Source organism: Maylandia zebra, linkage group LG14 (genome assembly GCF_041146795.1).
Source record: "Maylandia zebra isolate NMK-2024a linkage group LG14, Mzebra_GT3a, whole genome shotgun sequence".
Classification (NCBI taxonomy): domain Eukaryota; kingdom Metazoa; phylum Chordata; class Actinopteri; order Cichliformes; family Cichlidae; genus Maylandia; species Maylandia zebra.
This window is the reverse complement of record NC_135180.1, coordinates 24,382,247-24,403,359: the sequence shown is the minus strand read 5'-3', so window position 1 is coordinate 24,403,359 and position 21,113 is coordinate 24,382,247. Positions and strand designations below refer to the sequence as shown.

The following is a 21,113-nucleotide window of genomic DNA, read 5'->3' as shown; positions in this document are numbered from 1 at the left end:
TCATGATTTTCATCTTGCTGGCACTTCATAACAGCCAAGGCCATGAGGATCTTCACTGATGTGAAGGTAAAGTCAGGAGAAGGTACTCACAGATAAACTACGAAAAGCGTCCTCAGCAGCAGCGCTCGTCACAGGTTGTTCTTAAAGGGGGACCCGTCGTGCTTTTGCTGGTTTCCTTTCATATGTATACATAAACGGCTACAGTTGTGGATGCTCCTATTACATATGGCCAAAGCTCAAGCTTGAGAGTGCTCTAAATGCGCTTTTTCACAGTTTTTTTTCTACACTTGGCTCTGAATGATGTCACTGAGAGCAGATATTCTATTATTTATGATGGGCAGCCAATCAAAATGAGCTCAGTTTAAAAGGAGAGGCTTGTTTCAGGCTGCATGTGATCAGTAAATCATGCAAAACTACTTGAGCAGAGTCTGAGAGAAAAATCTCGGAGCTGAAAACGAGCACAACAGGTCCCTCTCAAGAAGACGAAGAGCATCTCCATCTCTTATTAACAGGCTAAATCATCAATAAGGCTAATAAGGCTTTTTTTCTTTCACAGGAACAGAACAAAAACATTAATATAGAGTCACAGACACATTTCCCAGCTGCTTCTCAGGTATGATGCTCCCCAGCATGTGTATTAGTAATAAAGTTTTAACCATCCACTTCACACACTTTGCTCAGCTGTGTCCAATTCGTTGTCCACGTAAACCCGAGGACTGCCCAGCAGATACACGTCTTTGGTAAAGTTCAGATTCCAGTTTATTTAATTTCACCAGGCTCTCCTCTTCCTCACGTCGCTGTTTATCGCCAGTCCTGTTCGGACCGTTGCTATCTATGTTCAGCGCTCAGAGGCCCAGGTACTCCGCCACAAACACAGCCATGACCTTCGTCAGGTTCTCCACCGTCGGGCGGTGCATGTTCTCCTCCGTGTCCTCCAGTGTGTGCCAGAACTGTGGGAAGGGAGTGGCGATGACATGCAGCACGGGGACGCCTGTACAGAGACACGAAGGCAGGTATGATGACTGAGCATGGGTTAAAGAAAGTGACTTCTCTTCTTTAAGGAGATAAATCCCTGGAGGCAGACATGTGCTACAGTACTGAGCTTAAAAGGTTCAATACCTGTTTTGAACTTCTTAAATTTTAACCCTTGCGGATTGACTGTAATTACACGAGCGAGGCAAAGAAACATTCAAATACACCAGTACAGGACTGCCAGTGTCTTTGTTCATGGAAAGCATCGCTGCTGCAGTCCTAATCGAAGTGTCTTGTGGCTTGCTTCGACTATAATAACTCTGAGGGATGACCTCCAGCTGCAGGGGTCAGGGGGTGGGTATACAGGCTACACTCCTGGTTCCCACCTACCCTTGTGAAGGAAGGGGATGTGGTCGTCCTGCACGGGTCCGAGATACACATCCTTCCTGAAGTAGGTCTGCTCTGAGGGGTGAGACGTCAGGAGACCCTGTCGATGGAGCCGCTTTTCTGAAGGTGGAGGAGGAGGCAGAGATCGGGTCTACAAGTGTTCAGGAGGGATTCAAGCATTGGTGGAGGAGTTACGGCGGACGCTTACCTGCAGCAATCAGGCGGTCGAACCAGCGTGCAGTGTTATCGAAGTGATTCGCAATCAGCGGATCGGGACCACCGAGTAGGTCGAGCAGCACGAAGAGATCCTGCAGAGATGAAGTTAGAGAGACGGGAGCTGGCATTTGTCTTAATCAGAGTAATTTAAATGTTAATGTAAGTCAAAGGGTCACTCCATGACACTCTCACCTGACCTTCTCATAATCCTTTCTCATGACCTTTGTGTGCAAAAATGTTTTTTAAATGAGTTTATGCACATTTTACCTTCATATTATGAATATTTACTGACTTAAAAAGGCTCATTATTCTCCTTAAGAGCCTGTAGATGTAAGTATGAAGCTGAGTCTGAGGTGGAAACTTTTTCAGATTTGACTGACCAAAGCGTGGCTGGAGTCAAGCTGTGCAAACTGAAGGACAGCGTGGAGCGCGTCTGGTTCAGGAAGTAAGTGTGACCACAGAGGAAACATATTTCTGCTTGCAGCTTCCTCACCAGTGCCTGAAGCATGCTGGCGTGCGAGGAGGCTGCCGGGTGGGGCGTGTTGGCCATGCGCTCGGCCAGGTGGCGCGAGCCGTACAGTGAGTCGGTGGCGGTCCATTCTTCAAATGACTCCTCGCCGTCGAAAAACACAAGCTGGAGAGTTACGGGAAGTTTCTGAGAGGAAAAACATAGAAAGCAGAGGTAATCAAATTTGTGAGGGGGAAAAAAAAGCAGGGCTTGAGTTTCTCTTTCTGCAGTGCTGTTGCAGTGTGTGTTTCTACGGTAACTACATAAATCACAGCCCTCTGGAGAGATAGTGCTCGAGTCAGCATTTTCTCCCCAGTACTGCGGCCTCAGAAGCAGAGGGATGAAACAACACAATAAGAAAGACTCTCGTCAGCATCTCAGCCCTTTACTTTTCATTGTGAGCGGGAACCACATCTGTCAGCATCTGCTTTGTCTGTTGCTTAAATTCAGCCAACACAAAACCCACCTGCTGTTTGAATGACCTAAGCTGAGCATCCAGAGAGGTGGCGAGCTCCAGGATCATAGCGCAGGGCACTGCAGAATCGCTGGCCCCCAGGAACACCTTCTCCGGGGCTCGCGGGTCTGGAGGCAGCACCTTGGAGTCATAGTGGCAGGCCAGGAGCAGCCGTCGAGGTGCCGAAGGGTCCAGAGTGGCCACGACGTTGGTGAAAGTGACCTGGCCTCGAGGCGTAGGGGACTGGAACGAGTCCAGGTCTATGGACCAGCCAGCAGACAGCGAGGACAGGGTGGAGGTGATGTGCTGAAGTGGAGCAGGGAGTTAATGATGAGGGGGGAATGTGTAAAAGTGAGGAAGCTATAAATATTTACACCCACCTGCTGTACAGACAGGCTGCCCTGCGTGCCTGGGAGGCGCTCTATCAGGATGGGCCGCAGGTGAGCCTCCCACAGGCGAGTGCCGTCCACCTGAGAGGCCAGACGGCGGATCTGAGCTGGAGAGCACTTACTGGGTTTGTGGGACAGCTGGAGGAGAGGGAAAAAAGAACAGTCTGTAAACACGAGCATGGGACGTTCCACATGTTCGTGGTCCAGAGGTTCACGTCCGTTCTGATGGGTTTAAAGGATCATTCAGTTCCTCCAGTGTTTATATTACACCTCCTTTTCTCCATTTAACTATTTTGTCAACATGTTTTTTTTCCTTTGACTATCAAAGGTTCAATGCCCCAAAGCAAAACTAGCCCACACACAGTTCAGGCAAACAGTCTGCATTACCTTACTAAGGACAAGTCTGTGCAGTTTCCTGTTGTTTTTGGCAATGTTTTACAGAAAACTGTATTTAAGCCAAAGAAAAATTAACCCCTACTAAAAAAAAAATAAAAAATGTTTTTAGCACAGTCCTCATGGGTTTTCTTCGGTGGAAAGCCAAAACCTCTTAGGAGGGCCCCAAAAATACAGTTGTGGTCAAATGTTTACATGCACAGTGTACTTCTTCAGTGATTGTGATTGACTACATCTGGTAGATTGCTTTTGACAGCACTCATCGTTGTACTGACCAATATTCAGAATAATGGGAAAGTCAAAGGAACTGTAGATTTACATAAGCTGGGAAGGTTTCTTGGAGCCATTTCTGAACAACTGCAGAGTCCAAGATCAACAGTTTATTCATGTCACACCACTTTTCCAAAATCTGGAAGAAGACTCAAACTGTCATCCTCAGATGTTCAGGAATAAGTGTAAACTGCTGGAACGCCAGTGTCAATTCAATTCAATTGATTTTATATAGCGCCAACTCATAACAACAGTCACCTAAAGGCGCTTTATATTGTAAGTTAGACCCTAGAATAATAAATACAGAGAAAAACCCAACAATCATATGACCCCCTATGAGCAAGCACTTTGCCGACAGTGGGAAGGAAAAACTCCCTTTTAACAGGAAGAAACCTCCAGCAGAACCAGGCTCATGGAAGGGCGGGGCCATCTGCCGCAACCGGTTGGGGTGGGAGAAGGAAGACAGGATAAAAGACATGCTGTGGAAGAGAGCCACAGTGTCACTGTCCACAATGAACTTAGTTTGATATTGCCATGAGCTGAGAATTGCCAGGGTACATTTGGGTAAAGGGTTTCAAACCTAAGAACACTGTGGCAACTGTCAACTAGGGCTGTGCGATATGACCAAAATCTCATATCCCGATATAAGAATTCTATCGTCCGATAACGATATAAATCACAAAAATGTAACATTTTCTGTAAATTCTGTGAATCTCGGGCAGCTCGTCTTGCGGGAAGTGTTTCCAGCTGCGCGTCATGAAGCTGGAGTCGAGTCTTTTAACAGATGCATGAAACTATACATTTTTAGACATAAGTTGTAGCAGCCGCCGTTTTCTTTGTGAGTATTTATTACACAGCGTGCTGCGGGGAAAAGCCTGTTCTAACGTTTGAGTCTAAGGTTTATTTTTTAGCACCTGACGGCTCTCTTTTACTTCTCATCCGTAAATAATCTGCTCTTTCACGTGATTCAGTTTATTTTGAAAAGTCTCAACAGGATCCTGAGCTTTATTGTGAAAGGTTTATGTGGAACATAAACAAGCGGACACGCGATGCTGTTACCGTCGTTGTTGCTAACCACAACGCATAAAAACAGGCGCTTGTCCGTCCGTAGTGTGGTTATATTAAATATAAGAGAAAGAGAGAACTTTAAGAAATTAATATAGCCACTACAGTGACCATCAAAACGATGAAAAAATATTGCCGTAAGCAGTTTATTTTTGCGACACCACGAAACAAACGATAGCGTAAAATGAAACATAGACGTTTTGATATCGTCATCTGATATATATTCGTTATATCGAACAGCCCTACTGTCAACCATGGAGGCATGGTAGCTGACAGTGATCTGAGCCAGGAAACCAAACAATTTAAATATAATCTACCAAAATCCAACCAGAAGTGTTGTGATGGTCCGATTGAGGTGCAACTTGCTATGGGACATTTAACCAAATATCAATGGGGTGTGTATATATTTGAGCTCGTGCACACAACTCTTGTTTTTTAATTAATTAAAAGTTGTATGCTGTACAATCATTCAACACGGCTAAAAAAACAATTCAAAGAAATTATTAAAAGCTGAAAATTACCATGACAGTCATGCCCGTGATGAGTCAGAATAAACTTCTGGCCACAGCTGTATGTGCTTAACAACATAAGAGCATATGTGACGTTTGTAAAACTTGCAGCTCTTTTTGTGCTTCATTCAAATCCCAAATCATAAACATGAAGGTAAGATGATTTTGTTTGTGTTATATGAAAGTAAATTAAACATCTTTGGGTTTGGGCTGCTGATCAGAAGCTATGAGCAGCTCTGTTCACCTTTTTATTTGCAGGAATCTGTAATTTATTTCTGATTTGGGGCAACGCAAACTAAACTGCCATGACTAAGGAGTAAAGTAAAATGAGGATAGGTAAAAGCTGCAGAGTGAAACATGATCAGTGGCACACCTGCGCTGCTGCGGCGCTCATTATTAATGGAGCCGAGTGTCTAAATAGACAGGTCGTCAGTTTATTTATGTAGCACGTTTAATCACAACAGATGTCGACTTCTCAAAGTGGTGCTTGGAACTGCTGCCCGTCAACTGAGCGTGGGATATAAAATTGTAGCATTGCTGATCGTTGGCGAAGGGCAGATCCGTGCAAGAACTTCTAAGTGAAATAAATTGACTTTAATATGAATCAGAAAGAGTGAGAGTGAGATCAGTGAAATTTGTTCATATGAGAGCCTCCCAGTCAGGACTGCAGCAGCAGCAGGGAGAAGAAACAGCAGTAGGCCTCTACATAATAGTAGTTTTCATTTTCAGTCAATATTACAGGATAGAGAAAATGCTACTCTTGGCCACATGACTCCTCTCAAAGGGCTTAGATTCACAAACGTGCTACGTGATACACTGCTACACAGAATCAGCATTGTCTTGCAATGGTCACAAGTCAAGCAATATAAGACGTATCAATGTACTACACGGGACACGCACTCACTGATGAATAAAGACGTCCTGAAAATCATCATTAAGCATGTCACACCCGACATGCTACATGTTACAGCTGGCTGTTTTTATGTTGATATCAGCCACTGCACTGAGAGGGTCAGTATCCCACCAAACTGCTGACTCGTCATGAATCACACCTGCAGACTATACGCCTGACTTCACATCGGTTTGGCCTTGCAAGTTAAATTATTATTATGTTTTCACAGCTCGAGTCTTTTGCCCATTAAAAATGAACAGTGCCTCTGTAATTCTATTCAAAAAGATTCATTTTTAGGTTAAACTGAAACTGTTTCAGAGCTCTGAGTGAATTTCAGGTGTCAAGTTTGACTGAAAGTTAGTTGGGTTTTTGATGTTGTTGTTTTTAACATATAATCTGGTGCTGTGTTCACTTCTGCATCTATCTGTGTGATTGTGTTTCTAATAGTTACAGTGGCTCCTGCTGCTTTAATGTTTTACCTGGCTCATTTAAAATAAAAGTAAAATAATCTATTTTTGGTAAAAAAAAAAAAAAAAAACAAAAAAAAAGAAAGAAAGAAAGAAAAAAAAAACAAAAACAAAAATTTAGCTCATATATAAAATGACTTTGGCTCTTTATTTGTTTTGCATGTATGCCAACATCAGCTTGCTCACAGATACACTTTAAAGTTATTATAAGCAGACAATGATTCAATTTAAGCTCAGTAATTACTTCAGCATGATCCGAGTTATGTAAAAATGACTATGGGCTCATCTGCGTGATTACAGATGCTCTGCAGCACTATATGATTCAGCTCCACTGCTGCAAACCCAGATTCAAACTTTGCATTGCCTCACTCCACAGTAGCCGCTGTTATCAGCCAGATTTTTCGTATTAAGATCCTGATCATTTAGATTTGGAATGACTGCGATGCTGTATTTGAGTTATTCTTATAAAAGCTAAGTTATCCTGGAGTACTGGTCTGAAGTAACCCGTAGCACAGCTGTGACTGAACAGGTCTGGTTGCAGTGAGGTGTCATAATGACCGTCTGTGGGGATAAAATCAGTCCTGCTGTGTGCACAGCTTCAGTTTGTTTCCTGTCGCAGCTCTTACCCTGTCTCTGCTCAGATCCACCGCTGGCACGCGGCTCACATGTCCGGTGACGGTGTCGTTGGACAGGTACACTCCCAGGACCACCGCCAGCACCAGAACACCGAGGAGGCAGAACAGCAGCACCCGGGCCCGGGGCATCCGGACCCGGTCACAGCCGGGCAGCGAGCCGCCGCCCCCGCTGCTCTGCTGGAGCGGCTTGAACCTCCGGCCGGACCTGGACATGACTGAACGCGCAGAGCCGCTCCTGGCGGTCCTTACAGCTACGTGTCACAACCGGCTTTGCAGAACAGCGCAGGAGAGAGAGTCACACAGGAAGTGGAGGCTGTTGAGCAGCAAAGCCGAGGGGGACATCCGACACAGCACGCTGCCCTCCTGCAGCACAGCGGCAGCCCATCATTAGCTGCAGCTCGGCGGACTCCGGGGGTCGCAGCTCCTAGACGCAGCGACCCCGCAGCTCGAAGACACGCCGGACATGTTGGAGATGTTCAGTGGAGCTTTTAATCCATCATAAATTACAACAGAGACACAAACTGCCGCCTGTAACGCCTCACTTTCTGTCGTAAAACTCGTTTTAATCCACTTACAGCTACATCAGAGAAACACTACAAAAATGAAGTAACGAAGCAAGCTTATCATAACTCCACTGCCGCGTTATTCCTTTTAAAAATGTTTAATTTTAACCCCTTCTCTTTACGGGACATCTCCACTGAAAACTGCACTGCTTCTTCTTCTGTGGTGCCTGTAGGGGGGTAAAGACGTAATCGCCACCTATGGAGCGCAAAAGGAACTACAGTAAACAACACAACACTTTGTTAGGTACATCTTCTTGTTCTTGCCTTCAGATTGCCCTTAACCCAAACACTTCAATTCGGCTTCCTGGAAAGTGTTGGAAAATTTGAAGGAGAACATTAATTTGGGACTTTTATTTGTATTTTCATAGGTTTTACAGACATTCCCCGTGGCCATTACCACCAAAGTAAATAAGTAATAGATTTCTGTCATTTTACACACTCACTACTTACCGTTTAAGCCTAAAGAGTCAGATTTCTTTCATTTGCTACAGCAGCATTTCTTTAACATGTAACGTGTAAAACTGAGACATACAGTTAGGATTGCAGTTCTTTTTCTTATATTAAAATATCTCAGGGATTATATGTATCACTAAGCTTCAGCTTCCTGTTTTTAGCTGACAGGAGTGGCACCCTCCTTTTGTTGGGGGGCGGCACATTCATCTGCTAGTGTAGACAGACCTACAGTCATCTGCTGCTGTAGTTCATCTTGCACATGCAGAGATGCTCTTCTGCATCAATTTGAATTTCAGCAGGTTGTATTGATCATGACTACATGCCTAAATGCAGTGAGTTGGTGGCATGTGATTGACTAATTAGATATTTGCAATAAGCCGTTGAATAGAATTGAATACAATGCCTTTATTGTCACAATACAGACATACAATGAGATACAGAGCATCTCCTACTCAGTGCAAACATGTTTCAATTCAATTCAATTCAATTCTTTATTTATTTGTCACATGTAGTTATAGCTGGTACAACATACAGTGAAATGTTTTTTCTGGCTAAAAAAGTACTCCCCCCGACTGTGCAAACATGCTAAAAAGGATTTTACATAAGCTAAGAAAAAAAGGAAAAGAAACAAAAGTTAAAAGTAAAAAAATATATAAAAAAACAATGTAAAAGTCCATATGTTTGTGCTTATAAATATATATCCATGACGTGCAAGATATTGCACTGTAATGATTTGAATGAGAAGACTATAAAAATATACATATTTACATAGTACAGATGTATATAATAAGGTACGGATAAGGTTCAGAGAAGAAAGATAAAGTGCAAATTATGTACTGTGTGTGAGATTGTCCATCATGTTGTCCGGTTTGTGTTTTGGTTGAGGAGTCTCACAGTTTGTGGGTAAAAACTCCTCCTGAACCTTTCTGTTCTTGTTTTCAGGCTACAGAGGCGCTTCCCTGACCTCAGTGGCCTGAACAGTTTGTGGGCGGGATGGCTAGAATCCCTAATGATCCTGATGGCCCTGGATCTGCACCTTTCAGCATAGATGTCCTGCAGTGCTGGTAGAGATGTTCCCATAGTGCGTTCAGCTGTGCGCACAACCCTCTGCAGGGCTTTCTGTTGCTGTACTGTGCAGTTCCCGTACCACACCATGATGTTGTTGCACAGGATGCTCTCAATGACACCAGTGTAGAATCTCCTCTGTATATTCTTGGAGATCTTAAACCTCTTTAGACGCCTCAGGTGATAGAGGCGCTGTCTGCCTTTACTAATGAGGAAGTCCGTGTGTGTACTCCAAGTGAGGTCCTCGTTGATGTGGACACCGAGGTATTTGAAGTTGGAGACTCTCTCCACAGGGGTTCCATAGATCTGAATTGGGGTGTGAGTTTTCTCGCCTCTCTGTTTTCTAAAGTCAATCACCATCTCCTTTGTTTTACTGATGTTCATGGAGAGGTGATTTGCCTCACACCACTTTGCTAGTCCATCCACCTCACTCTGGTAGGCCGTCTCGTCGTTCCCAGAGATGAGTCCCACCACCACTGTGTCGTCAGCAAACTTCACAATGGAATTAGTGGGGTGTCTGGCCGTGCAGTCCGCGGTGTAGAGGGAGTAGAGAAGGGGGCTCAGTACACATCCCTGGGGGGCCCCTATGTTCAATGAGAGTGTATGGGAGTACACATCCCCTATTCTCACTGACTGTGGTCTCGTGGTCAGGAAGCTATAAATCCACCTGCACAAAGATGTACTGAATCCCAGATCTTGGAGCTTACCCGAGAGGGTGTGGGGAACTATGGTGTTGAATGCTGAGCTGTAATCTATAAACAGCATTCTCACATAGTTCCCACATCCCTCATCTAGATGGCTCAGTGTGGTATGCAGGACCTGTGCTACAGCATCTCCGGTAGATCTGTTTGTCCGGTATGCAAACTGCAGTGAGTCGAAGTCGGGAGGAAGGAGGGAACTGATGAAGGGTTTCATGAGCCTCTCAAAACACTTCATCACTACAGATGTTAGGGCTACTGGGCGATAATCATTTAGGCTGGCTGGGCGGGTGTTCTTCGGGATCGGAACAATCACTGATGTTTTAAAGCAGGTGGGGACTACCTGCTGAGCCAGAGAGGCATTGAAGAGGCTAGTGAAAACTGTGGTCAGCTGATCTGCACATACTCTTAGCACACGTCCCGGTATGCTATCTGGTCCCGCTGCCTTCCTGCAGTTTGTTGCCCTGTATATAGTGCTGCACAGTTATTGCAACACTATATACAAATGGACAGTATTTATAGAAAAAATATATAAAATGTGCAAATATACAATCTGATAAAATTAAATAAATAAATCAGTCAATATGTAAATAAATAGTGTTGTGTATATACAGTTTGGGTTATTGCACAGTGATGGTTTATAGAGGGAAATCCTTGGAATGGGGGGTGAACTGTGTTTATCAGTGCATGTGTGAGTTCAGGGTGGTTATGGCTTTTGGGAAGAAACTGTTCTTGAGTCTGTGGGTCTTTGTGCTATTGCACCTGTAGTGCTTCCCTGAGGAAGCAGGTTGAACAAGTTGAAACCAGGGTGGGAACTGTCTTTGATGATGTTTGTTGCTCTGTTGAGGCAGTGGGAGGAATAAATGTCCATCAGAGAGAGGAGAAGGCAGCCGATGATCTTCTGTGCTGCCTTGACTACACTCTGAAGCCTCACTCTATCTGCCTTAGTGCAGGTGTAGGTGTGCCCAATGAAGTGGCCATTGAGTGTATATTTTCTACTGCTTCTGCAGCACATTAAACTTCAGTGCTTTGCTGTGACAAAGCAAACATGTTTTATTTATTACTGTTTCTCCGGATTTTTAAGTCTTCTGACTCTTTAAGGATTTAAGTTTAAATCAAACCTTTTAAACTGATGCATCAGAAACGTGTAATTCACAAATATAATACTTTGACATGTAGTTATTATTTATACTTTGGTTCTTTGTAAATTACCACTATAATATGTGTTCTTACGATCCAAAATCCTGCCTCTGAAAACAAAACAGACATATATACAAACTGAAAACGCACAATAAACCCCAAACACACCATTTTTTCTGTACTAACTCGGGAATTTTTAACCTTTTCAGACAAATACACCTCATGTACACATACATGTGACATTTTCCTGTTAACAGGATAGTTTACTTTGACTGTAAAAGTTGCTTTTTTGTGTGTTTTGACCCACTGTTATGACACACTTCTCTGTCCCGCCAGATTTGAAGTCCCGCGATGTTGATTGGCCGAGATGCCTGTCCATCTCTTCACTTCCGTGGTGACGCATTCCGTACAAATAGGAGGTGAGCGGGTTTTCTGGGGCTCTTTCGCGCGCTTCTACAGCAAGCAGTCGGCGAGTTAGTGTCCAGCAGCTCGCTGTGATCCCGCGAACAGCTTCGACTGTACCTGGAGAGCTGCTCACACCCCCGTCCCTGAGACAGAGACGCCTGAGCCCGCCAACATGCATGTGATCAAAAGAGGTGAGCGCTGCGATGTTGTAGCAGGCCTCGGTTAGCTTCGTGTGGAGTTACCGGTGATTCTGTCTGCTGTGGGGTTACATCATTTAGCGACAGGCTGGTTAACCTGGACTAGTGAGGAGCTGGTTAGTGCTGCACCGTCCCCCTGACGTGGAGGTTAAACGTGTTTAAGTGGTGGTGGTGGGGTCGGTTGTAGTTTGACAATATGGACTTAGTCTTTGTCTTAAAAGAGGCGCCAAAAGTTTTTATAGCCTGGCAGTGTAACGTCATAAAGAAGATCTATAAACCCTTACAACACCTCCTCTTTGAAGGTAGTTTTGACAGTGTGTTCAGAGTTTGATCTGAACTGTAATGTTCAAACCTTACAGTGTTGAGCAGGTCTTGGCGATGATTGGGAGAAAGAACTCCCAATCATCAAGAAGAGAAATCGGTTCTTTTCCTGTTAGGAGGGTTCAGGGAGGGGCAGCCATCGACTGGTTGGAGGGTGAGGGGAGATGGAAGGGAAAAGGAGCAGAGGGAGGAAAAAATAACAACTAAACAAGAGAAGAGTGTAGAAAAAAGATTAATGACAAAACACAAAGAAAAACGATTAATAGAGACTAAATGCATCATAGGAAGAAACTTTACTTTTGGGTTGAGCTTCATCTAAAGATATGATTGTCATCTTCATGCCTTTTTGAGCCTCAGTGTAGCCCCTTGTTATCTGAAACAAGCAGGTTTAGTTTTCTGCCTTTTAAATAAACTGTCCTGTGATTGGTGCTGTGGACTCTGACTCAGCCCAAGACCAGCCTGCCATTTTTCCAGCTTGTGTAGTTATGAGGGCCCAGACTTGGTTGATTCCTTTATGAGGTCAGATCCCTTTGGTGACGGGATCACATTTATCTCTGGATCTAAGGTTCAGGCCAAAGTTCCACCTGCTGACAAAATACAACCAATCCTGAATTTGGTGGTTGTACCTACTGCCTATCGTACCCAGGTATTGTCCTTAGCACATGACCATCCATGGTCAGGACATTTGGGGGTTAACAAGACCTACAGCAGAATTCTGAAACATTTCTTCTGGCCAGGACTGAAATCTGATGTTGTTCAATACTGCCGTACTTGCCATGTATGTTCATTTAAGAACATTATGACTCTCTCAGGTAGTGAATTTTTTTAAAATCCTCCAGTAGCATTAACTCGCTCAGAGACTCATAATCATCACCAACTCTGTTAGCAGCACACCACTTATCAAAAAGAGCCCCTTTTTCATGTGCAAACTAGGGCTGAACGATATATCGCATTTGCGATAATATCGCGACATGATCAAGTGCAATTTTCTAACCGCAAAGGCTGCGATTATACTCTGGACATGTCCAAATTCATGGGCTGCATCCTCCTGAGGCCGCATTTGTAGACCGATTACGTCACAGCGACGCGCCGAAGGCTGTCCAAATTACTACCATATCCCAGAATTCATAGCGCGGCCCAGCCAAACTCCAGTTTCCAGCAATGGCGGCCGCTACTAAGTTTTAAAATTACTCATACTAATCTTTCTGGGTCACAAAATAAACTTTTAACATATTTTCAGGCGAGAAAGTAGTTGTGTAAACATCAAATATCTGCTCGGTTTATCAAGATATCCCATATTTGCAAAAGTGCTTCGACGTTTTCAGAGGCGTCTGCTACCCACCAGCTCGACAGCTAGCCGGGAGCTCGAGGGTTACTGATGCGGCCGAGAACGGCACAACTCCCGGCACATCATTTTCAGATCACCGCGGAGTTTCGCTGCTCGGGTTAAACGTAATAGAACTAGCCTTCTGATTAGCTAATCAGAAGGCTAGTTCTGATTAGCTAATCAGAACTAGCCTTCTGATTAGCTAATCAGAAGGCTAGTTCTGATTAGCTAATCAGAAGGCTAGACCGTCCAATTTCACGCCTTTAAACTTTAAAGGCGTGTTTGTGTGTGTGTTTATACAATTGCTATTATGTTTGCACTTTATGTGTAATGTTACTGACTGCAGAGATCAGTAAGATGTGTGTATTTTTTATTTATTAGTTTTATTTATTTAATATTATTTTTTAATTGAATGACTGTCTAGTAGTTCACAGATGTCGAAAAACTGAGTGTGGTAAAGCCACTGATTTTTTTTTTTTATGTATATTTCTGCAATCTGCACATTGTACTGACTTTCATTTTAATGTTTACACCAGGGTTCCTTGTCAGCACTTTATGCTCAGATGTTTGTAAGCTAAAAATAAACTATTGTGTATGTTCAAATATACTGTTGTGATTGAAGAAGTTAAATAAAAATGTCAGTCATCAATTCATGCATCACCTCATGTCATCATAACAGAGGTCTGTCTTCCAGGAAAGAACAGTTTAAAATTAATGTAATATAGTATTGGCCATACTATATGATGTATTGCTTGTCTTTGTTTAATAATACAGAAGACAAAGACCTTAAAAAATAATCGCATATCGCATCGCAATCGCAATATTGGGGCAAAAAATCGCAATTAGATTATTTTCCATAATCGTTCAGCCCTAGTGCAAACTCCACATATGTTTGACTGCTGGACTCTTGTGGTTCCTAAATTTCTGCCTGTAGGCCTCAGGTACCAGTTCATAGGCACGTACAATTGTTTCCTTCAACACTTCATATTTCATGCTCTGCTCTAGCGAAAGTGAAGCTACTACCTCCTGAGCTTTGCCCGCTAATTTACACTGAAGTAAAAACGCGTTTCTCTATTTTTCAGATGGACGCCAAGAGCGCGTCATGTTCGACAAAATCACATCTCGCATCCAGAAGCTTTGCTACGGACTCAACATGGAGTTTGTGGACCCAGCCCAGATCACGATGAAGGTCATCCAGGGTTTGTACAGTGGCGTCACCACTGTGGAGCTCGACACGCTGGCGGCGGAGATCGCTGCCACTCTCACAACCAAGTACCCCGACTACGCCATCCTCGCAGCACGCATCGCCGTCTCTAACTTGCACAAAGAGACGAAGAAGGTGTTCAGCGACGTCATGGAGGACCTGTACAACTACATCAACCCCCTGAACAAACGCCACTCCTCCATGATTTCGAAAGACACACTTGACATTGTTCTTGCAAACAAAGACCGCCTTAACTCGGCCATAATCTATGACAGAGATTTCTCCTACAACTTCTTTGGCTTCAAGACTCTGGAGCGCTCCTACCTGCTAAAGATCAATGGCAAAGTAGCTGAGCGTCCGCAGCACATGCTCATGAGGGTGGCTGTGGGAATCCACGGGACGGATATCGAAGCAGTCATCGAGACCTACAACCTGCTGTCAGAGAAGTGGTTCACCCACGCCTCCCCGACCCTCTTCAATGCTGGAACCAACAGGCCGCAGCTGTCCAGCTGCTTCCTGCTCGCCATGAAGGATGACAGCATCGAGGGGATCTACGACACGCTAAAGCATTGCGCCCTCATCTCCAAATCAGCTGGAGGGATTGGCGTGGCAGTCAGCTGCATTAGATCCACGGGGAGCTACATCGCCGGCACCAACGGCTGTTCCAACGGGCTCGTCCCAATGTTGAGGGTTTACAACAACACAGCGCGTTATGTTGATCAGGGGGGCAACAAAAGACCCGGCGCCTTCGCCATGTACCTGGAGCCCTGGCACTTCGATGTGTTTGACTTCCTGGAGCTGAAGAAGAACACGGGAAAGGAGGAGCAGCGAGCCAGGGACCTGTTCTACGCCCTGTGGATCCCTGACCTCTTCATGAAGCGGGTGGAGAACAACGAAGACTGGTCCCTGATGTGTCCGGCCGACTGCCCCGGGCTGGATGAGTGCTGGGGGGAGGAGTTTGAAGAACTCTACACCAGATATGAGAAGGAGGGGAGGGTGAAGCGTGTGGTGAAGGCTCAGCAGCTATGGTATGCAATCATCGAGTCGCAGACAGAAACCGGGACGCCGTACATGGTCTACAAAGATGCCTGCAACAGGAAGAGCAACCAGCAGAATCTGGGCACCATCAAGTGCAGCAACCTCTGCACGGAAATCGTCGAGTACACTAGCAAGGACGAGGTGGCGGTTTGCAATCTGGCCTCTGTCGCTCTCAACATGTACGTCACCCCTGAGCGGACTTATGACTTTAAAAAATTGGCATCCGTGACCAAAGTAATTGTCAGGAACTTGAACAAGGTTATCGACATCAACTACTACCCGGTGGAAGAAGCCAGGAGGTCGAACATGCGCCACAGGCCGATAGGAATCGGGGTCCAGGGATTGGCTGATGCTTTCATCCTTATGCGTTATCCCTTTGAAAGCCCCGAGGCTCAACTGCTCAACATCCAGATCTTTGAGACTATGTATTATGCCGCTTTGGAAGCGAGCTGCGAGCTGGCCGCCGAGCTCGGCACCTATGAGACGTACGAAGGCTCGCCGGTGAGTAAGGGCATTCTCCAGTACGACATGTGGGAGAAGACGCCAACGGACCTGTGGGACTGGAAGCTGCTGAAGGAGAAGATCGCCAAACATGGCGTGAGGAACAGCCTGCTGCTGTCCCCAATGCCCACGGCCTCCACCGCCCAGATCCTGGGCAACAACGAGTCCATCGAGGCCTACACAAGCAACATCTACACCCGCCGGGTGCTCTCGGGGGAGTTTCAGATCGTCAACCCCCACCTGCTCAAAGACCTGACAGAGAGGGGCCTGTGGAATGAGGAGATGAAGAACCAGCTGATCGCTAACAATGGCTCCATCCAGGTAATCATCAGCAGGGAGGAAAACCATTAAAGATGACAGACATCTCTAGGTTCCAGCTTCTTAGGTGTGAACTTCATTCTGTAGACTAAAATATTGATTCCCAAACATTTCCTTTACAGGAAAAGATAAAATGCCACTTAACTGCTTTTAAATATATACATTTAAAGCTTCAAGACTCTTGAAAAAAAGCATAATGAAATTAGGCAATACTCCATCTCTTTGCTGTTTTTCATCCTCTTTCATCTTGAATAATTAGTCTTCTAGTTCATCAATTAAAAAACTAATTTCGATTAGGTGCCACAAAGTAAATCACTGAACAGTCAAATATTTAGAGGATCCAAAGCAATCTGTGAAAACACAAAGAAGGAAATCCGTCATCTCAGTCTAACATTCTGAAATGGTCCAATTATTTTTGTAACTATTTCGTTTCCACAGCAAATTGTTTCTTCCTGTTAAAGGGGAGTTTTTCCTCCCCACTGTCACGCAGTGCTTGCTAGGTCATCTGTTGGCGTTTTCTCTCAATTGTTGTCGTTAGCTTACAAAATAAAGCACTGTGACATGAGTGTTGTTGTGATTTGGTGCTACTTAAATAAAATTGAATGGAAAATGGTTTTAAGCATCACATTAGCCCTAAATTCTGGTCTGTGTCCCAAATACCATCAGCTGAGAAGTTTAAGATGTTTTAAGCTCAGGTGGGGTTTTTTTTCTTCTTGTTTTTACTCCTTTGTGTTTGAACCTGAAACTTTAGTTTTAATTATTATTTTTTTAATTTTGACAGAACATCAATGAGATCCCAGATGATCTGAAGCAGCTCTACAAAACCGTATGGGAGATCTCACAGAAAACTGTAGTCAAGATGGCCGCCGACCGTGGGGCCTACATTGACCAGAGCCAGTCCCTGAACATCCACATAGCAGAGCCGAACTACGGCAAGCTGACCAGCATGCACTTCTACGGCTGGAAGCAGGTGAGTGTCGAGCTGCACGAGGAGTGAAACCTCACCGTGAAGACATGTTGGGGTTTAAAATAACTCCATCTTTCTCCCACCGCAGGGTCTGAAGACTGGGATGTACTATCTGAGGACCAAGCCTGCCGCCAACCCCATCCAGTTCACCCTGAACAAGGAGAAGCTGAAGGAGGCACAGCCGGCCACGTCCTCGGAGCAGGAGATCAAAGAGCGCAACACGGCGGCCATGGTGTGCTCTCTGGAGAACAAGGACGAGTGCCTGATGTGCGGCTCGTAAACGTTTCCTGCTGAAGCCCTGGATCTTCTTCCTTGACTTAAAGCTTCTTCCACTACAGTTCAGAGTTAAAAAATCAGTATTGTATAAAGTAAACTTCCTGTCGACTCAAAGACAGAAAGCACTTACTGTAAAATACATTTGAGACTTTTTCTAACAACTTGTGTTGATTGTGTAAAATCTGTTTCATTGACGCTTTGTCTGATAAACAAAATGGACTGAATGTGTTTGTTTTTTTTTTTTTTTCCTTAGTTGTATTCACTGCTGTGACAAAATTGTGCCACATTTAACAGAACTGCAATCAAGTGTTTATGATAAAGAGGGGTGATTACTTTTCAAACAGGGTCTGGTAGGTTCGGTTTTTTTATTTTTTATTTTTCTCCTCAAATGAAATTTAAATACAGAATTAAAAAAAAAAAAATAATTTACTCAGGTTCTTTATGTCGGACACCGATGGGAGAGACTGTTTTTACCAGTTTATTAATGAAAAAATGTACTGATTAATTCATTTAACCAGGAACCTAAAAATGAAAACGGGGACAGACAGCAAAATTTTTTTTTTCAAATGTACTGTTAATGCAGCAAAAATCTGCTTCATGTTTAAGTGAAAAACATTTTCTTTACATACACAGAATTTACTAACTCCTTACAACCCTGCAGTCGTTTTCTAAAATCTGAAACTAAAAGGTTATTTTTGAACCGCAGCTCAAAAACTCAAAGACCAGAAACCAGCAAATGTTTTGACTTATTTTTAATATATTTTTTTTATAAAACAATGAAAACATAATTTACACTTTTAAAATGTACACGTTATTACAACCCAAAGAAAACCAAACCCTTGCTTCAGTTATTCCTGCTGAATGCAGGAAACATCGATGGAAAGAGGAACAATGAGGCTTGAGGAAAAAGTAAAGGAAGGAGGAATTGAAGAGAAAACACAGTACCCTCTCATCTTCACTATTGTCTGCAACAGTGACCAACATGTCAAAAATAAATTATAAAAATATTAACAACAAAAAACAAAGAGAATAACTGGTCGCACAATATTACCAGTAATAATGCATTATTGGATTTGTTCAATAGGGGTCCTTGTGTATGCTTTAAATAGCTTAAAATTATACATAACAAGATTTATATATATGTAAAAAACAAACAAAAACAACCTTGCCCCTTTTACATCAGCAAACTAAAGATTAAGACTTGAAGACACTAAAATCACAGCTACACCTGCAGAGCTGTGTGGATGGAGGACACCCTGCTAACAGGAACCCGACTGAAGCTGCTTAAAGACAAAAAATGACAAAGGAAAAACTGGGATGACAACAACCCAGAGAAGGAGGCGGTGGGTTTAAAGCGGGTGCTGCAGAGAGAGAGAGAGGAGCGGGGGTGGGGTGAAGAAGGCGTTAGTTATCCTCCGGGGTCAGTGACAAAAAAAAAAAAAAAAAGGTTTTATTTGGCTCTTCCAGCAATTTGAAACATCCTGCTGCCCAAAAACATTTAAAGGGACAACGGTGCAGACAGCAGGGTGACGTCTGTCATCATCAACCCCCCCTCCCCCCCCAACGGTCGAGTGTCGTTAACAGCATCCTGAGGAACCTGAGTGGAAACTTTAAACAGATCCAGTTAAAGAGAAACCTCCTGTTTTATCAGAGAGATGAGAGTGCAGTACAGTTTTAGCAGGGCGAGGGGGTTGGGGTGTACTGTCTATTCACTGCCAGCATTCAAAAATATGTTTCTGTATGAAAAACACAGTACACAGTATCATTGAGAGCACTGTCGCAGTATAAAACACAAGAAAAGTCCTCTCAAACAAGCACATCTGTCCTGATGTGACGGGCTTTCAGGTACAGTACATGTTTCCTGTGAGCGCGCTCAGCCGGAGACGGAGCTTCACTGGATCACAAATACATGAAGACTTGAGAACACTTTGAGAAAATACACTTATTTACTTTCTTGGTGAGGCTGTTGCACATGCTTTATGCACTCCAGTTCAGTTTGTGACGTCTTAAAACACAAAAACAACAACCGGCTCGCTCTGCTGCCCGACACACGAAATCATAAACAACACAAGGTTTGTTAAAGGACGTCGGCTAGAGGTTACAGCGATGTGATGGAAGCAATTTGATTTCACAAAAGCAAAAATAACATGACGTGTGTGAGCCATCGAATCACCTCATAACTACCAGCTCTTCTGAGAGCTGCCAGGAGCGAGAAGTTGGCTGATTTTTAAACATTTCTCCAGTTTTACAGTAATCCAGCTACAGCAGTTGGTACGTCCAATAAAAAAGGTAAAAATGAAAGTTTATTCGCCATGCTTTATTCCCCAAAACATAAACAATATGGTCAAAACTGGGCTCATGTGGGGCTACGCCAACCACATCACTTCAGAATAAGCTCTTCACCAGAAAGCAGGTAAGTGTAACTCTCAAAATTCTGCAACTAAAACCAAACAAAGGACCCGCTTAAGGTTAAAGCAACCATCATTTCATTCAGGTCTGAGATGATCGGGCACTGCTGAGGACGCTGCTCTGTGTGGGAGATACGACGCCGCCACGCTGGCGAGCTCTGCGACCGTTTGCTCTTGGCACACTGATGGCTTGATTCACATCCGTGGGCCGCCGCGGGTCACCCGTGTAAACGGAGGGCAGGAAAACGAGGCCCACAGGGTTCAGATTACAGTAAACAGGTTTGTTCATCACTCCGCTGTCCACACACACACACACACACACACACACACACACACACACACACACAGCTTTAGTACGTCTCTTATACAATATCAGTACATTGTCGATATAACTGATATATGAGAATTGTACCACACAGGTATCTATCTACAGTACCACGTCTGTAGAGCTTCCTCTCTTCTAGTGCATTCTGGGAGATGCAGTCTTATTTATTTATTTTTTTGGCTGATTGGCTGCAGGAACAGTATTAGGCCTCTCCAGGTGATGTAGTGTTCTCTAAAACAGTCAGGATCTCCACTCCTGCTCGCTCCTCCGGCATAGTAGCAGATGTATTTACACCGTGTGACAAATATCCAGACGTCAGTTAGAAAAATAAACAGGCTCAGAGCAGGGAGCGTGTAGAGAGGGAGGTTCTCTACTGGAAGGGTTTAAAAAAATCCAGATCATCTTTTTCTCTCTGGTTTAAGGCAGCCCAGTGGAAGCTGAGTGTGACATCTGCCGCCCCTGTGAGTGCAAGGAATCATGGGAACTGAAAGCCCCTCCCTCTGGCCTGAACCTCACTCTCTTCCTTGGCTGTCGGTCACTCCCTCTGTGAATCGGCTAAGGAGTGAGCCTCGTGGTCGCTGCCCGGCTTGTTGAGATTGGTCAGAAGCACGCTGAACTTGCGCAGCTGCTCGCTGGCAGTCTGGCTCTCCACCTGCAGCCGCTGGTTGTTCTCTCTCAGGTTGGCCATCTCAGCGAGTAAGACGACCTTATCTTGCTTCTCCTGTAATAGAGAGGAGGAGAAATAAAGGC

At 44.3% G+C, this 21,113-nt stretch overlaps 3 protein-coding genes across 5 annotated transcripts in view; 1 reads left to right on the top strand and 2 right to left on the bottom strand.

Moving 5' to 3' along the window:
- Positions 1-837: 837 nt before the first annotated feature.
- Positions 838-7,883, bottom strand: qpctla (glutaminyl-peptide cyclotransferase-like a). Its single transcript, XM_004543595.6, has 7 exons — positions 7,149-7,883; positions 2,918-3,064; positions 2,550-2,843; positions 2,069-2,230; positions 1,568-1,667; positions 1,363-1,479; positions 838-991 (listed from the first exon to the last, which is right to left on the bottom strand). Exons 1-7 carry the CDS (start codon positions 7,368-7,370, stop codon positions 846-848), a joined length of 1,188 nt encoding a protein of 395 aa, XP_004543652.3. The 5' UTR covers positions 7,371-7,883; the 3' UTR covers positions 838-845.
- Positions 7,884-11,463: 3,580 nt separating this feature from the next.
- LOC101476861 (ribonucleoside-diphosphate reductase large subunit) lies at positions 11,464-17,854 on the top strand. The gene is made up of 4 exons (XM_004543598.5): positions 11,464-11,672; positions 14,409-16,390; positions 17,169-17,357; positions 17,443-17,854. Exons 1-4 carry the CDS (start codon positions 11,654-11,656, stop codon positions 17,632-17,634), a joined length of 2,382 nt encoding a protein of 793 aa, XP_004543655.1. The 5' UTR covers positions 11,464-11,653; the 3' UTR covers positions 17,635-17,854.
- Positions 17,855-18,367: 513 nt separating this feature from the next.
- Positions 18,368-21,113, bottom strand: part of sipa1l3 (signal-induced proliferation-associated 1 like 3) — a 91,056-nt gene continuing 88,310 nt past the window's right edge. For 2 of the 3 annotated variants that reach the window (XM_076873244.1, XM_004543597.6), the window contains one exon: positions 18,368-21,084. In XM_076873244.1, the coding sequence (XP_076729359.1) occupies positions 20,899-21,084 (186 nt within the window). In that variant the 3' untranslated portion in view covers positions 18,368-20,898. The remainder of the gene's footprint in view (positions 21,085-21,113) is intronic. The other variant, XR_191006.6, reaches the window with a different exon arrangement.

What these genes read in the sequence shown, in the direction of transcription:
- qpctla (XM_004543595.6), bottom strand. Translation starts at nt 7,370, where the DNA reads ATGTCCAGGTCCGGCCGGAGGTTCAAGCCGCTCCAGCAGAGCAGCGGG. An exon ending in TGGATCTGAGCAGAGACAGG is followed by an intron (nt 3,065 to 7,148) that starts GTAAGAGCTGCG and finishes CCTCTCCTCCAG; the next exon opens with CTGTCCCACAAACCCAGTAA. An exon ending in CATCCCCTTCCTTCACAAGG is followed by an intron (nt 992 to 1,362) that starts GTAGGTGGGAAC and finishes GTCTCTGTACAG; the next exon opens with GCGTCCCCGTGCTGCATGTC.
- LOC101476861 (XM_004543598.5), top strand. An exon ending in CTAACAATGGCTCCATCCAG is followed by an intron (nt 16,391 to 17,168) that starts GTAATCATCAGC and finishes TAATTTTGACAG; the next exon opens with AACATCAATGAGATCCCAGA. An exon ending in ACTTCTACGGCTGGAAGCAG is followed by an intron (nt 17,358 to 17,442) that starts GTGAGTGTCGAG and finishes CTCCCACCGCAG; the next exon opens with GGTCTGAAGACTGGGATGTA.